General features: G+C 42.7%; 1 protein-coding gene across 2 annotated transcripts in view; it reads left to right on the top strand.

The window, feature by feature from the left end:
* The window catches only part of ndc80 (NDC80 kinetochore complex component), a 140,787-nt gene that overhangs the window by 40,292 nt on the left and 83,050 nt on the right, over nucleotides 1-17,445 (top strand). For both annotated transcript variants that reach the window (XM_078555525.1, XM_078555526.1), the window contains one exon: nucleotides 13,114-13,212. In XM_078555525.1, coding sequence (XP_078411651.1) covers nucleotides 13,114-13,212 — 99 coding nt within the window. The remainder of the gene's footprint in view (nucleotides 1-13,113; nucleotides 13,213-17,445) is intronic.

Below are 17,445 nucleotides of genomic sequence, written 5' to 3' on the forward strand. Positions count from 1 at the left end.
TCACTCAGCCAACTTTACATCCATCCAGACTGCCACTGTCCCTTTATTCCATGGACTCTAACTTTGCCACATAACAGGTTTACCAGCATTTAATCAAACACTTTTGGAAGTCTATGTACACCTCATCAACTTTCCGTTATGTCGTCAAAAACTCAATTGTTAAGTAAATAGGATTTGACTTTCCAAATCCATGTTGGTTTCCTTAATTATTGCACATCTGTCCCTGAGACTGTTAATTTTGTCCCAGATTGTCATTTCTCTCGTCCTCTGGCACCACTCCCTCAGCATCCTCAGATGCCACCAATCTGGTACTAGTGACTTAGTAACTTTAAATACACTGGCCTTTCTAATACCACCAATTTATCAATTTTTTTTGCCCAGCCAGTATCTCAGCTACCTCCCCTTTCATTGTGACTTGGGCACTATCTTCCTTGGTAAATACAGATGCAAAGTACTCATTTAGTGCCACAGCTATGCCTTTTGCCTCCCTGTGTAAGTTGCCTTTTTGATCCCTCATCAACTCCCCCCTCCTTTTACCATCATTTTATTATTTATATACCTCTATAGCAGACTTCTGGATTCCCTTTTATGTTAGCTGAGCACTTTGTCCCTCATATATCCTTTTTCACATCTCCTCTGATGTTTCTACATTCAGATTGGTTCTCACTTGTATGATAGATATCAGGTTGATAATATGTGCCTTTAACAGCTTCATTTTACCGTCTATTTCTTTCTTCGTCCTGGAAACTCAGGCTTTGGCTGCCCCATCTTCCCCCTTTGGAATGTACCTCGATTGAACCCAAACCATTTCCTCTTTAAAGGCAGCCCATTGTTCTGTAACTGTTCTGCCTTCCATTCGCTGATTCAAATCTACTTGGGACAAATCCATTCTCAACCCACTGATTTAAATAGTTTTACTCTGGATTGCTCCTTGTTGTTCTACATAGCTAATCTAAGCCTTATGATACTATGATGACTGTTTTCGAAATGTTCCCATTCTGACACTTGATCCACTTGCCAACCTCATTCTTCAGAACTAGATACAGCAATTTCTCCTTCGGGGTAATTTTGAGAATAAAAAAACTGCCTAGCTTAATTTTGTTGAGTACATTTTGGTTTTCGAATTTGCTTTTTCATTTTCACTAACCAAGTGCCAGTCATTAAAAGCAGCTAACATGAGGAGTTCTGGGCACCATTCTTCTTTAGTTCCTTGGTATTTTCTCTCAAATTTAAATTATAAATACAATTCATAAGTTACAGCTGAGTATATCCTCAGATCCCCCCCTCTGTCCCAGAAATTCACCATCAATTTTGTACCTTTAGCATTTGTATTTACCCCTTCAGGACTTCTTGTACTTATAGTTTTTTTCCTAATAAAAGTTGAGTATACCTACATTGTAAATCACAAGCCCATGGAACTATTTTTATTCACATGTCATAGACTTATAAGCAATATTTTTCTTGAGTTGTCAGCTATGTATTGCCTCTGCCAGCTTTTTTGAGGCTGTTTGTCAGCTTTTGCTAGTTTTCAAGCTTGGTTTTCTTGTATTTGGTAACTGTTAAAGAGTTTGTTTGTTGCTTATATTGAAACTGCTTTCCTGTATTACACTTCAGTCTCTGCTCTTTCTTTTCCCTCAAATCTTTTTTCTCTTCATCAGAACACAGTAAATCACTTCTCTAGCTCCCTGAATGCTACTTTGAATTCCAACGTGGCTTCTGTGAAACTCTACTGAATGCGTTCTCATGTCCTTTGCTTCCTTTTCTCGGTTGCTCGGCTCCAGAGGATATTGATGGGCTGAAGTGATTGACAGCGCAGCCAGATGTCTCCTGCATGGCGGCAGTGGAACTGGGCAGGATAATTGCTCCTTCACCTCCAATGATAGGTTCCTTCCCTCCCTCCCACCCTTGCTGCTTCTCCAATCATAGATTATGTCTCTCGAGGAGCAACAAGTATGGGAGACAGAGACCCTGTCATTGGAGTCGCTGAAGCAACAGGCATGGGAAAGACAGCAACCCCCACAGTACTGTCTTTCCTATGCTTGCAACTCCTCCAATCTTTCTTTCAATGTTTTGAATTTTTCACCCTTGTCTTTGAGCCAAAGGTTGGCAGGAAAAACGGTAGCTGATTGATGGGCTACATTCAAAGAAGAGCTAATTCGGGCACAAGCAAGAAATTTTCCCTCAAAAGGGAAAGGTAGGGCAAACAAATCCAGACCTCCCTGGGTGACAAAGTAGCTAGAAATTAAGATAAAGGAGATAAAGTGTGCTTACGATAGTTGTCAGGTAGAAACTACAACTGAGAAGCAGGCTGAATATAGAAGGTTCAGAGGGGAGGTGAAGAAGCAAGTAAGAGAAGCAAAGAGGGAGTATAAAAAGAGACTGGGAGCTAACATAAAAGGGAATCCCAAGGTCTTCCATGGGCATGTAAATAATAAAAGAGTGGTAAAAGGAGGAGTAGGTGTTATTCGGATCTACACCGGTTGGTGAAGTTATAACACAGACACAGCTGCTTTCTTTGCTGGAGAGAGTTTATTGACTTAGTTCACAGTTAGCACTACTCCAACCCCCCCAGTGTCCCAGCTATCCCTATTTATATGAGTGCAAATACCCATCACCTGTTTTAGCAATGTAATTGCCTTTAAACCTTAACAATGTATTTAATGAGGCATTGACAGTAGGGGTGTTGAGGGACCAAAAAGGGGATTTACACATGGAGGCAGAGGGCATAGCTGAGCTATTAAATAAATGCTTTGCATCTTTTTGCCTTTACCAAGGAAGATGACGCTACCCAAGGCATGGTAAAAGACGAGATAATTCAGACACTAGAAGGGTTTAATATTGAAAAGGAGTACACATTGGATAGTTTGTCTGTACTTAAAGTTGATAAGGCACCATGACCGGATAAAACGCACCCAAGGATACTGAGGGAAGTGATAGCAGAAGTTGCGGAGATGCTGGCCATCATTTTCCAGTTTTCCTTAGACTCGGGTGGTGCCAGAGGACTGCAGAATTACAAACGTTACGCCCTTGTTCTTGAAAGGGTGTAAGGATAAGCCCAGCAACTGCAGGCCAGTCAGTTTAACTTCTGTAGCAGGGGAAACTTCTAGAAACAGTAATTCGGGACAAAGTTAATAGTCACATGGACAAATGTGGGTTAATTAAGGAAAGCCAACATGGATTTCTTAAGGGAAACTAACTAACTTGCTGGAGTTTTTTGAAGAGGTAAAAGAGAGGGCCTGTACTCATTGGAGCTTAGAAGAATGAGAGGTGTATAAGATTCTTAGGGGGCGTGACAGGGTAGATGCTGAGAGGCTGATCCCCCTTGTGGGAGAGCCTAGGACCAGAGGGATAATCTCAGAGTAAGTCAGAGCCCATTTAAACAGAGATGATGAGGAATTTCTTCTCTCGAGGGTAGTCAATCTGGAATTCTTTCCCGCAGGGGGCTGTAGACGCTGGGTCGTTAAGTATATTCAAGGCTGAGATAGATAGATTTTTAATCAATAAGGGAATCGAGGGTTATGGGGAAAAGGAAGGAAAGTGGAGTTCAGGATTATCAGATCAGCCATGATCTCATTGAATGGCAGAGCAGGCTCGATGGGCTGAATGGCTTACATATGCTCCTACACCTTATGGTCTTATAGGGTTGATGAGGGCACTGCTGTTGATGTGGTGCACGTGAACTTCTAAAAGATATTTGATACAGCGCCGCACAACAGACTTGTGAGCAACGGTATAATTCATGGATTAAAAAGGGCAGTAGCAACAAGGATATGGAATTGGCTGAGTGGTAGGAAACAGAATAGTGGTTAATGGATGTTTCTGGGCTGGAGGAACGTTTGTAGCAGAGTTCCCCAGATATCAATGTAGGAACCTTTGATTTTCACAGAATCACAGAATCTCACAGTGCAGAAGAGGCCCTTCGGCCCATCGAGTCTGCACCGACACGTGAGAAACACCCGATGTACCGACCTAATCCCATTTACCAGCACTTGGCCCATAGCCTTGAATGTTATGACGTGCCAAGTGCTCATCCAGGTACCATTTAAAGGATGTGAGGCAACCCGCCTCCATCACTCTCACAGGCAGTGCATTCCAGACTGTCATCATCCTCTGGGTAAAAAAGTTTTTCCTCACATCCCCCCTAAACCTCCTGCCCCTTGCCTTGAACTTGTGTCCCCCTGAGACTGACCCTTCAACTAAGGGGAACAGCTGCTCCCTATCCACCCTGTCCATGCCCCTCATAACCTTGTACACCTCGATCAGGTTGCCTCTCTGTCTTCTCTGCTCCAACGAAAACAACCCAAGTCTATCCAACCTCCCTTCACAACTTAAATGTTTCATCCCAGGCAACACCCCGGTGAATCTCCTCTGCACCCCCTCCAGTGCAATCACGTCCTTCCTATAATGTGGCGACCATAACTGCACACAGTACTCCAGCTGTGGCCTCACCAAGGTTCTATACAACTCCAACATGACCTCCCTACTTTTGTAATCTATGCCTCGATTGATAAAGGCAAGTGTCCCATATGCCTTTTTCACCACCCCACTAACATGCCCCTCTGCCTTCAGAGATCTATGGACACACATGCCAAGATCCCTTTGTTCCTTAGAACTACCTAGTGTCATGCCTTGTCAAATTACTCCTTCCAAAGTGTATCACCTCCTGATATGTTAATGACCTAGATCTTGGCATACAGGGCACAATTTCAAAGTTTGCAGATGATACAAAATTCAGAAGCATTGTGAACTATGAGGAGGGCAGTGTAAAACTTCAAAAGTACATGGAAAAGTTGTTGGAATGGGTGGACAGGTGGCAGATGAAATTCAATGCAGAGAAATGTGAAGTGATTAATTTTGGTAGAAAGAACATGGAGAGACAGTACAAAATAGAGGGTACAACTCTCATGGGATGCAGTAGCAGAGGGACCTGTGGGTATATGTGCCTAAGTTATTGAAGGTGACAGGACAGGTTGAGAGAGCAGTTAATAAAGCATACAGTATTCTGGGTTTATTAATAGGGGCATAGAGTCCACATGCAAGGAAATTATGTTGAACTTGTACAAATCACTAATTCAACCTCAGCTAGAGTATTGCGTCCAGTTCTGGGCGTTACACTTAGGACGTGAAGGCATTAGAGAGACTGCAGGAAAAAATCACGAGAATGGTTCCAGGGATGAGGAACTTCAGTTATGAAGATAAATTTGAGAAGATAGGACTGTTTTCCTTAGCGAAGAGAAGGCTGAGAGGAAATTTAATAGGCGTATTCAAAATCATGAGTCTGGACAGGGTAGATAAGGAGGAAATGTTCCCACTTGTGAAAGAATCAAGAACGATTTAAAATAATTAGTTAAAGAAGCAATAGTGACTTGAGGAAAAATGTTTTCACGCAGCAAGGTTAGGGTTTGGAATGCACTGCTTGAAGGCAAGTTCAATTGAAACAGTCAAAGGGGAATCAGACGTGAAGAAGTATTTCCTAATTTCACTATTGCTTCGCTTACTAATTAATATGTGCCCTCTTGTTCTCGATCCTGAGGGAACATTTTCTCCCTAGGCAGAAAGGGACATGAGACTGCACGAGTGAGGGGTTGATTAAGTGAAAAGTTGGGAATTCAGTGCACAGGGACAAAGAGATCCTCCCTTTTTTACTTTTTTTCATACTTCAGTGCTGATTGAGTTTCCCTTCCTGTCTCCAAGCTAGGTGGATGCAACTTTCTGTTATTTTATCTGTGTAAATTATGAACTAATTGACTAATTAAATAAATAAGGTTGGACAGAAATGGCAGGGCTGTTGGTGTGCTGTGACTGCAGCATGTGGGAATATGTGGAATGCATGGGAATCCCGGACAACTATATCTGCAGAAAGTGTCTGCAGCTTAGGCAACTTTGGCTTTGAGTTGCTGAGCTGGAGTCTGAGTTGCAGACATTGTGGGGCATCAGGGAGTAGGAGAGTCACCTGGAACTTTCTTCCAGGAGGCAGTCACTCTGTTTAGGTTAGGCAGAATTTTAGAGTTGGTCAATGGTCAGGGACAGGAGGATGTGACTGCGAGTGAAGGAGGTATGGGGACCCAGCATGTAGGGATGGGGAGCTTCAGCCCCTGACTTTGTGCAACAGGTACGAGGCGCTTGCTACCTATGTGGATGAGGAGAAGGACGGCAAGGTGGAACAGCGGACTGATCGTGGCACCATGGTGAAGGTTGCCATTCAAGTGGGGATAGTGAAGAGGAATGTTGTAGTGATAGGAAACTGCATAGTCAGGGGGATAGATAGTGTTCTCTGCAATCCAGAGTGCGATTCTGGATGGCTGTGTTGCCTGCCCAGTGCCAGGTTTCGGGATATCTGCTCAGGGCTGGAGAGGAACTTAATGGCAGGGGGAGGATCCAGTGGTTGTGGTTCATGTAGGTACCAACGACACAGGTAAGTCTACACCTGAACCGTGCTGGGGCCAGTGTTCTGGCAAGCTGCATAACTAGAGGAGTAGAGAGGGTTTTAAACTAAATAATGGGGGCAAGGAAATAAATTTGGGAAGATGTGGTAAATCAAAGAGTAAAGGCAAGGCAAAAGGAAAAGGTATTAGTATGGGAAAGGATAAACAGACCTTGACAGGAAGGGAAAGAGTACAAATGAAAGGGTAAATCAACAGATAAGACTAGAGATTACAAAAATAATAAAAGGACAAAATTAAAAGCTCTGTATCTGAATGCACATAGTTTTCGAAACAAAACAGAAGAACTGTTAGCGCAAATAGAAATAAATAAGTACAATCTGATAGCCATTATAGAGACATGGCTGCAGGATGACACACATTGGGACCTGTATATTGAAGGGTACATGACATTTAGGGATGACTGGAAGCTAGGAAGGTGGAAGAGATGGCTCTGTTAATTAATAATGATATTAGCACAATAGAGCAATAAAGGCCCAGTAACACTTGTGGGATTTTTAAAAATTATAAGTAAAAAATTTTATTAACAAGAATGAAATAAAACTTAAGTACACAAGATTACAGTTATCCAATTAAGCTTATTCTTACAAAACATTCTCCAAAAAGACACTCTACTTGGCCAGACCCACAAGTAAACACCTCCAGGCAACACTATTTTGATGTTAACTATAAAGAAATCCAGTAATATTACACAAGGCAAACTGCTGTGGTTTCAATAAAGGCCTCTAAATGACCTCTACCCTCTTCCACTCTGCGGTGGAATCCACTTCAGATTGCAGCCCAGACTTTTCTGTCTTGACTGGATGGCTGGTTCAAATGGCATACTCTCCCAGCCCAGAGCTCAACAGCTCAAACAGCTCCAGCTATTTCCACAGTAACTCTAAAATAACTTTTCCCCCCTTCTTTCATCTCCAGTTCCATTGTTCTCACATCTCTTTGAAACTCAAATCTCTCCAAATATAAAATCTTTTATGTCTCTATTTTGTCTTTGCTTTCAGGTCAAGAAAATATAATATCCCCACTATTATTTACATCTGGAACTCCTGCAAGATGTAAAGATCTTTCTTGTTACCGCTGCCTCCCCTTTGATATTCAGACAGACTCTCAACTTACCTAAAAATGCAAACGTCCTAACCTATTAACTTGTACCTCAAATTTAACACCTATCCTTTTAATGTTTCAGCACCCCCCCCCGCCCAACAACCTGATTCCTATCAATCTCTTGACCAGCTTAATTAAATCTCTCACACACACACATCCAGCCTTCTTTACAGAATAACACAATATTACCCAAAGACATTTTTAAAAAAAAATAACATCCATTCACACAAGAGGGATGACCAAAGTTCAGGAAACCAGGCTGTAGAAGCGGTTTGGGTAGAGATGAGAAATAATAAAGGCAAGAAGTCACTTGTGGATGATTACAGGGCCCCTAACAGTAAACACACGGTAGGAAGGAGTACAAAGAAAGAAATAATGGGAGCATGTCAAAAAGGTACAGCGATAATCATAGGGGATTTTAATCTGTATCTAGACTGGGAAAATCAGACAGGCAAAGGTAGCCTATATGAGGAATTCATAGAATATTTTCAGGATAGTTTCTTAGAACAGCATGTTCTGCAGCCAACCAGAGAGCAGGCTATACTAAACCTCGTATGGTGCAATGAGATAGTGTTATGAACTTGAGATAGTTTAAGTCAGTTATTTTTGTATTTGGGGGGGTATTAGGAATGAGTTTTAGCTTTAAGTTTAATTTGTGTTTCTGTATTGGTCTTAAGAAAGGGGAACTTGAGTTTTGGTTTCACTTTAAAAGATGCCTGCATTTTAATGAGGTTTTACGATTTTGAAGGAAAGTTGAAACAAACACAAAGTAGAAAAGCTGGGCTGTTGCCTAGCAACAGGGGGCCCACAGACACACGGAGAAACAGAACAGTTTTTTAGTTCAGTTGGAAGCAGGTGCCAGGAGAAGCTGGACACAGGAGAGAAAACTGCAGGAAGCAAGTTCCAAAGAATGAAAAGAAAAGTCCCAAAACCAGGGAGTGGAACAGGAGAAAAGTCCCAGGAAGATGGTGAAGTCCAGGGAGAAGAACAGGAATCTGAACAAGATCCTGTTCACTGGAAGTGAAAGTAAGGAGCAGAGAGGAAGGCTCCAAGCTTAAAGAGAACAAGATGCAGACTTAAAGCAAAATAGGATTGCGAGAAACCAGTAGATTCGAGGATACAGCTAAAGGTTGGTGATTCCTTACAATGGGCATGTGAAGCAGTGGTATTCTTTTGGCATGGCTGAGTATCAGAGAGTGCGTGCATGGAAAGCAAAGCTTGAATGCACATGGCGATCCAGGGGAGAGGAACATTGAAGGAGTTTGAAACCCTGGAGGTTGACCCTTGTGGAAGGCATCCGAAGGAAAGCATTGTTATGGAGAAGATTTCAAAGTGGGTTCTGTGGGGATTTGAAACCCTCGTGTGAAAGATGGAGTGCAGTGAGATTGGTTGGCTCACGGTGTGACAAGCGTCTGGGGGGTTGATGAGCGACCCATGGTATCTGTTTGAGGTGGCATCTGTCACTTGGTTTCAGAGTGTGGTGTGCCTGACCACAGGTCGCCTATTAGTTTACGTGGACTGTGTACTTACTGTGAACATCAGAGTATAAGATAGCTTTTGCAACTTGTATTTTCCTTATGAACCTGTGTATGTTTGTAAAGGTATAGTTGTGGGTGAAGGAGTATTGTAATATAGTTAATTTTTCCTTGTTTAATAAATGTTTTATTCTTTTATTAAAAGTCCATCAGCTGACTCCCGTGATTCTGTTCAGTAGCTACTCTCTACCTATCTAAACAAAAAATAAAAATTAGGATCTATCAAGCCACGTTCGACCCTGGGATCTGGCTTATCCAGTAGTAACATCAACTGGGATCTTAAAAATAGAATTAATTAATGACCTAATAATGAAGGTGTCCCACAGTAGCAGTGATCATAACATGATTGACTTTTACTTTCTGTTTGAGGGAGAGAAGAGTGGGTCCAAGACTAATATTTTAATTTAAATAAGGGCAATTATGAGGGCATGAAAGTAGAGCTAGCTAAAATGAACTGGCAAATTAGTTTAAGGGATAGGTCAATAGAGATACAGTGGCAGACATTTAAAGGGATATTTCAGAATACACAGACTAGATACATTCCAACGAGAAAGAAAAATTCCAAGGGGAGGACCCACCATTCGTGCTTAACTAAAAAAATTAAAGATAGTATCAAACTTAAAGAAAAAGCATATAATTGTGCAAAGATGGGTGGCAGGTCAGAGGATTGGACAGAAGATTAAAAACAAAAGCAAAAGAAGACTAAGATTAGTAAGGATGGAAAAATTAGAGTATGGGAGAAAACTAGCTAGAAATATAAAGACATAGTAAGTTTCTACAGATATTTAAAAAAGAAAAGTTAACAAAGTGAGCATTGGTCCTATAGAAAGTGAGTCTTGGGGAATTATTGAAAAATAAGGAGATGACAGGGGAATTGAACAGGTGTTTTGCGTTGGTCTTCACTATAGAGGATGCAAGTAACTTTCAGAAATAGCTGTAAATCAGGAAATGGAAGGGAGGGAGGAACTCAAGAAAATTACAATCAGCAGGGAAGGGTACTGAGCAAATTGTTGGAGCTGTGGGCTCACAGGTCCCCGGGTCCTGATAGGCTTCATCCTAGGGTCTTAAAAGAAGTGGTGCGTGAGATAGTTGATGCATTGGCTTTAATTTTTCAATATTCCCTAGATTCGGGGAAGGTCCCATTAGAATGGAAAATAGCGAAAGTAACTCCTTTATTCAAAAAGGGAGGGAGGCAGAAAGCAGGAAACTACAGGCCAGTTAACTTAACACCTGTCACACGGAAAATGTTGGAACCTATTATTACAGATGTTGTAGCTGGGCACTTGGAAAAATTCAAGGTAATCAGGTAGCGTCAATGTAGTTTTGTGCAAGGGAAATCATGTTTAACCAATTTATTGGAGTTCTTTGAAAAAGTAGCATGTGCTGTGGATAAAGGGGAACCGGTGGATGCACTGTACTTAGATTTCCAGAAGATATCACATAAAAGCTTATTGCAGAAAATAAAAGCTCATGGTGTAGGGGGTAACATGTTGGGATGGTTGGAAGACTGACTAGCTAACAAGAAGTAGTGTAGGCATAAATGGGTCATTTTCTGGTTGGCAGATGTAACAACTGGTGTGCCATAGGGATCAGTGCTGGGGCCTCAACTTTTTACAATTTATATAAATGACTTGGATGAAGGTATGGTTGCTAAGTTTGCTGATGGCACAAAGATCAGTAGGAAAGTAGGTTGTGAAGAGGACTTGAGGCTACAAAGGTGTATAGATAGGTTAAATGAGTGGGCAAAGATCTGGCAAATGGCTTATAATGTGGGAATATGTGAAATTCTCCATTTTGGCAGGAAGAATAAATAAGTATACTATCTAAATGGTGAAAGATTGCAGAGCTCTGTGAAGCAGAGGGATCTGGGCGGCCTCGTGCATGAATCACAAAAGACTAGTTTGCAGGAGCAACAAGTAATTAGGAAAGCTAATAGAATGTTATCATTTATTGTGAGGGGAATTGAATACAAAAGTAGGGAGGTTATACTCGAGTTATACAGTATTGGTGAGACTGCACCTGGAGTACTGTGTACGATATTGGCCTCCTCCTTTAAGGAAGGATGTAAATGCATTGGAAGCAGTTCAGAGGCTTACAAGACTAATACTTGGAATGGACGGTTTGTCTTGTGTTGGACAGGCTTGGCTTGTATCCGCTGTAGTTTAGAAGAGTCCAAGGCGACTTGAATGAAACATATAAGATCCAGAGGGGTCTTGACAGGGTTGATGTGGAAAGGATGTTTCCTCTTGTGTGAGAATCTAGATCTAGGGGTCGCTGTTTAAAAATAAGAGGTCACCCATTTAAGACAGATGAGAAATTTTTTGAATCATGAGTTTTTGGAACTCTCTTCCTCAAAAGGCGGTGGAAGCAGAGTCTTTGAATATTTTTAAGGCAGGGGTAAATGGATTCTTGATCAGCAAGGAGTGAAAGGTTACCGGGGGTAGGTGGGAATGTGAGTTTGAGGTTACAGTCAGATCAGCCATAATCTTATTGAATGACAGGGCAGGCTTGAGGGGCTGAGTGGCCTACTCCTCCTAATTCATATGTCCGTATGTATGTAGACTTACCTGAAAAGGGAGAATGTGCAGGGTTACGGGGAGAAAGTGGGAGAATGGAACTATGTAAGTTGCTCATTCGGAGAACTGGTGCAGACACAATAGACTAAATGGCTGCCTGCACCATACCGGTTCTTTGATTCTTTATGATTTTTCATGGGCTTTTTGTGAGGTTTCAAGGGCAAAGTGGTCCACCCCGCCCCTGTGTATTCTGAACCCTAGCCTCCTTCCTCAGTGGGCCAGTCATGTACTGATGAAGAAAATTCTCCCCAGAAAACTTGAGAAGCTCTCCTCTCTGCCCTTTACATTATTGCTATCCCAGCCTAGATGAGCATAATTGAAGTCCCCCATTATCACCACTCTATAATTCTTGCACCCCTTTGTAATTACCTTTCAAATTTGCCTTTCGACATCTTTCCTGTCAGTTGTTGGCCCATGGATTGCACCAAATAATGTAATGGCCCCACTATCATTTCCTAACTCCAATCAAGCAAATTCTGAACCTGTACCCTCCAAGACTCTCTCTCCAGCACTGTCGTATTCTATCAACGCTGCCAACCCCTCCTTTCTTTCCTTCCCTAACTTTCCTGAACATTTTAGTACCCATTTCTGCCATTTTTTGAGTCAAGTCTCCTTTATTGCCATTTTGAGCTGACAGCTTACCAATCTTATTTATGACACTTAAATGCCCTGTAAACCTAAGTTACACAATTGTATTGGTTTGACCTCACTGAATAGCTTACTATTCCTTAGCTTACTAACTATTACTTAATTTAAGCTTTCCTGTTCCCTGAGTATTTACCTTTATCTCTATTGTACCCTGATCTTGCTGTCATATATTTAGGATATGGCGATCCTCTATCCCTTTACCCATCTAAAGTTAGTCCTAATTATCCTTTCCACTAGGACCTTGGTCCGAGCAGTATAGTTATGCCCTCACATAGCACTGGTGCTAGTGTCCTATGATCTACAATCCCTCCTTCCAACACCAGTCTTGGCTGTTTGTTGCCTTTCCTGATTCACTATGCTAATTGGGTAATAACCCTGAGATTACCATACTTGTGGACCTTTTAGTTCCTGCCGTTTCCTCAGCAAGGCCTCGCCCCTGTTCTTTCCCATGTTGACTCCAACATAAGTTGCAATAACTGGTTCTTCCTTCTCCCCTTCCAGGTTACTTTTTAGCTGTTTTGAAATATATCTTTGTCCCTGCCTTAGGTGACTCACTCACCTGAACTCCCACATCTATATTTGAGTTGGGAGAAAGACTCTGCCTATGTCACTGAAGTTTTGGCAATAACGTGCTCTTACATGGTGCTTGGAGACCCTTGACTTCAGGAAGATCTTGTTTATTGTAAGCCTTTTGGCAGCAGTTCTAAATCCAGCAGAAAGCTGCTGATCAAATTTGGGAGTGCAATCTCTATGGTCATTGCTGCTTGTATAAATATGACTAAAGATTATTCTTATTTACTTTGCCCACAGCTGATCAATTCCGTTGATCCGGATAAGATCCTCTTTGGTGCCGATAAGGACTGGGATGTAGTAGAAACTGTGACTAACGATGGTGTTCATAATAATAGGGTACGTAATCACTAATTATTGTCTAACTATATGTGGGTTTTATCAGCTTTTGCCATTGAAAGGTTACTCCAATCCAATATACAGTCAATTTTTATCAGTGTGTTAATATGTTGGTCTCTTATTTTTTTTAATTTCTGAGTTATTAGGGACCAGAATTTGCAGTCATATTAACACGGAACAGCAATGCTCAGTTAAATACAAATAATCTACAAGTGGCTAACTAAATTGTGCTGCTTCACCATTTGTTAGCCTTGCAAAAATGGCACCTGCCCCTTGGTCTCAACGTTTTGTTTTAAGGAACTTACTGCATTTTACCCATTCAATAGCATTACCATCACCAAATCCCGCCACTGTCAACATTCTGGGGATTACCATTGACCAGAAGCTGAACTGGACTAGCCATATAAATACTGTGCTACAAGAGCAGGTGAGAGACTAGGAATCCTGCAGCAAGTAACTTACCTCCTGACTCCCCAAAGCCTGTCCACCATCTACAAATCACAGGTCAGGAGTGTGATGGAATACTCCCCACTTGCCTGGATGAGTGCAGCTCCAACAACACTCGAGGAACTTGACACCACCCAGGTCAAAGCCACCCGCTTGATTGGCACCTTATCCACAAACGTTCACTCCCTCCATCATCGACACACAGTAGTAGCAGTAACACCATCCATAAAATGCACTGCAGGAACTCACCAGGGTTCCTTAGACAGCACCTTCCAAACCTGTGACCTCTACCACCTAAAATGACACGGCCTCACCACCACTTTCTCAAGGGCAATTAGGTGTGGGCAATAAATGCTCGCCTAGCCAGCGATGCCGACATCCCATGAATGAATTTTTAAAAAGTTGCCACAAAGTTAAGCCTAGTCATTGAAATTGTAAATACCTTGTGATTGCGTCAGAAATTGACTTTCACAACTGCTGAGTCAAGTTTTGAACTGTGGGGGGAGCGGGGGTCGGTGGGAGTAGTTTTAAAACTACTTTCTTGAAGTCTTATTTTTCCCTCCTTTCTCTCAGTGCAGTCTTTCATTCCCAATTTTATTTCTCCCTCTACGTGATTGTGACGGACAAACTATTCCCCCTCGTCCTATTTGCAGCCTTTGAGACGGTTGATCCCACCATCCTCCTCCAAAGATTGGGGGGGATCTACAAAACTGGAAGGAGAGAATAGGAAAGAATAAAGTAAGGGAAGACATTGATGGCAAGGGAATGATAAGAGTTATAGAACAGAAGTTAAAAAGATAATTGAAAATAAAGTTGCAGGAAATCATATTAAAAATGGATTAAAATGTAGGTACAGTGCACACAATGTCTGTAATAAAATAGGAACTGGAGGCAATCATGCATCGGGACTCAGACATAGTAGGGATTACTGAAACATGGATCCAGAAAAATCAGGAGTGAGAATTAAATATTACAGAGTATGACATTTAGAAAAGGTAGAGAAGGAAAAGTAGGAAATGGAGTATCTGTAATTAGGGAATTGAGTAAACAACATAAAATAATCATGAGGGATTTTGATTACCCTGATATTAACTGGACAGATGAAGTAGGTAAAGGGGATAAGGGAATGGAGTTCTTACAATATGTACAGGACTCCTTTCTTACCCAATATGTAAAAAGCTCAAACAGGGAAGATTCACCTTTGTATCTACTAATGGGAAATGAGGTAGAGCAGATAAGATTCGTAAATGAAGGGGAGCTTCTAAGCCAGAGTGACCATAATATAATGTGCCTTAAAACAATAGAGAGGGACATAAGTATGATGAAATGCAAGTTATTGGAGAGAAAAGCTGATTTTGAGGGGCTCAGAAAAGAACTTGGGAAAATAAAATGGGCAAATTGGCAAGAAACAATGTGGAACAAAATTTAAAACAGTGTTCAACAGAGTGCAGGGAAAATATATTCTTATAAAAGCAAAGAACAAACTAAATACCAGTGAAACTCCATGGATGAATAAAAGCTTAAGGGTACAATTGAGGATTAAAAAATAGACACAAACATAAAAACAAAAAACTACTGCGGATGCTGGAAATCCAAAACAAAAACAGAATTACCTGGAAAAACTCAGCATCGGCGGAGAAAAAAAGAGTTGACATTTCGAGTCCTCATGACCCTTCAGCAGAACTGAGTATAGTTAGGAGAGGGGTGAAATATAAGCTGGTTTAAGGTGGTGGGGGAGGGGTGGTTGTAGGGACAAGCAAGCAGTGATAGGAGCAGATAATCAAAAGATGTCACAGACAAAAGCCAAGGACAGACATGTGGGCAAGAGAGCAGGGTGGAGTGTTAAAATGGCAAGCGACAGGGAGGTTTGGGTCTTTCTTGCGGACAGACCGCAGGTGTTCTGCAAAGCGGTCGCCCAGTTTGCGTTTGGTCTCTCCAATGTAGAGGAGACCGCACTGGGAGCAACGAATGCAGTAGACTAAGTTAGGGGAAATGCAAGTGAAATGCTGCTTCACTTGAAAGGAGTGTTTGGGCCCTTGGACGGTGAGGAGAGAGGAAGTGAAGGGGCAGGTGTTGCATCTTCTGCGTGGGCATGGGGAGGTGCCATAGGTGGGGGTTGAGGAGTAGGGGGTGATGGAGGAGTGGACCAGGGTGTCCCGGAGGGAACGATCCCTACGGAATGCCGCCAGGGGGGGTGAAGGGAAGATGTGTTTGGTGGTGGCATCATGCTGGAGTTGGCGGAAATGGCGGAGGATGATCCTTTGAATGCGGAGGCTGGTGGGGTGATAAGTGAGGACAAGGGGGACCCTATCATGTTTCTGGGAGGGAGGAGAAGGCGTGAGGGCGGATGCGTGGGAGATGGGCCGGACACGGTTGAGGGCTCTGTCAACGACCGTGGGTGGAAAACCTCCGTTAACGAAGAAGGAGGACATGTCAGAGGAACTGTTTTTGAAGGTAGTGACATCAGAACAGATGCGACGGAGGCGAAGGAACTGAGAGAATGGGATGGAGTCCTTACAGGAAGAGGGATGTGAGGAGCTGTAGTCGAGGTAGCTGTGGGAGTCGGTAGGCTTGTAATGGATATTGGTGGACAGTCTATCATCAGAAATTGAGACAGAGAGGTCAAGGAAGGGAAGGGAAGGGTCAGAGATGGACCATGTGAAAATGATGGAGGGGTGGAGATTGGAAGCAAGATTAATAAATTTTTCCAGGTCCAGACGAGAGCATGAAGCCGCACCGAAGTAATCATCGATGTAGCGGAGAAAGAGTTGTGCGAAGGGGCCGGAGTAGGACTGGAACAAGGAATGTTCCACATACCCCATAAAGAGACAGGCATAGCTGGGGCCCATGCGGGTACCCATAGCCACACCTTTTATTTGGAGGAAGTGAGAGGAGTTAAAGGAGAAATTGTTCAGTGTGAGAACAAGTTCAGCCAGACGGAGGAGAGTAGTGGTGGATGGGGATTGTTCGGGCCGCTGTTCAAGGAAGAAGCTAAGGGCCCTCAGACCAACCTGGTGGGGGGGGTGGAGGTGTAGAGGGATTGGACGTCCATGGTGAAGAGGAAGCGGTTGGGGCCAGGGAACTGGAAATTGTTGATGTGACGTAAGGTGTCAGAGGAATCATGGATGTAGGTGGGAAGGGACTGGACAAGGGGAGAGAGAAGGGAGTCAAGATAACGAGAAATGAGTTCCGTGGGGCAGGAACAGGCTGACACGATCGGTCACCCGGGACAGTTCTGTTTGTGGATTTTGGGTAGGAGGTAGAAGCGGGCCGTCCAAGGTTAGGCGACTATCAGGTTGGAAGCTGTGGGAGGAAGATCTCCAGAGGAGATGAGGTCAGTGACAGTCCTGGAAACAATGGCTTGATGTTCAGTGGTGGGGTCATGGTTCAGGGAGAGGTAAATTCCTCCTACCTCTCCAGGGAAAACAGTCCCAATCCATCTACATAACTGAAGTTCCACATCTCCAGGACCATTCTCACTAATCTTTTCTGTGCTCTTCACATCCTTCCTAACATGTGGCATTGTTATGACGCAGCATATGATGTGTGCCAGGCGGATCAAATTCACAAGGGAAACTTGATCATGCTATCACAACGGTTTAGCAATTTCTACTTATTTCGAGATGCGTGCCCTGAATTCAAAAGTAATAAGTCCACCAAGACTTCAGTGTCTCATTTCTATACCCAAATGGTATAGATGGGAGGTTAATAGATGGAGACAATCTGATGTACTTCCATCCAGTTTTCACCTGCTGAAACCTGATACGTCCACCGCTTTCTCATCAA

The sequence above is a fragment of the Cetorhinus maximus genome, chromosome 13 (assembly GCF_964194155.1).
Source record: "Cetorhinus maximus chromosome 13, sCetMax3.hap1.1, whole genome shotgun sequence".
NCBI lineage: Eukaryota > Metazoa > Chordata > Chondrichthyes > Lamniformes > Cetorhinidae > Cetorhinus > Cetorhinus maximus.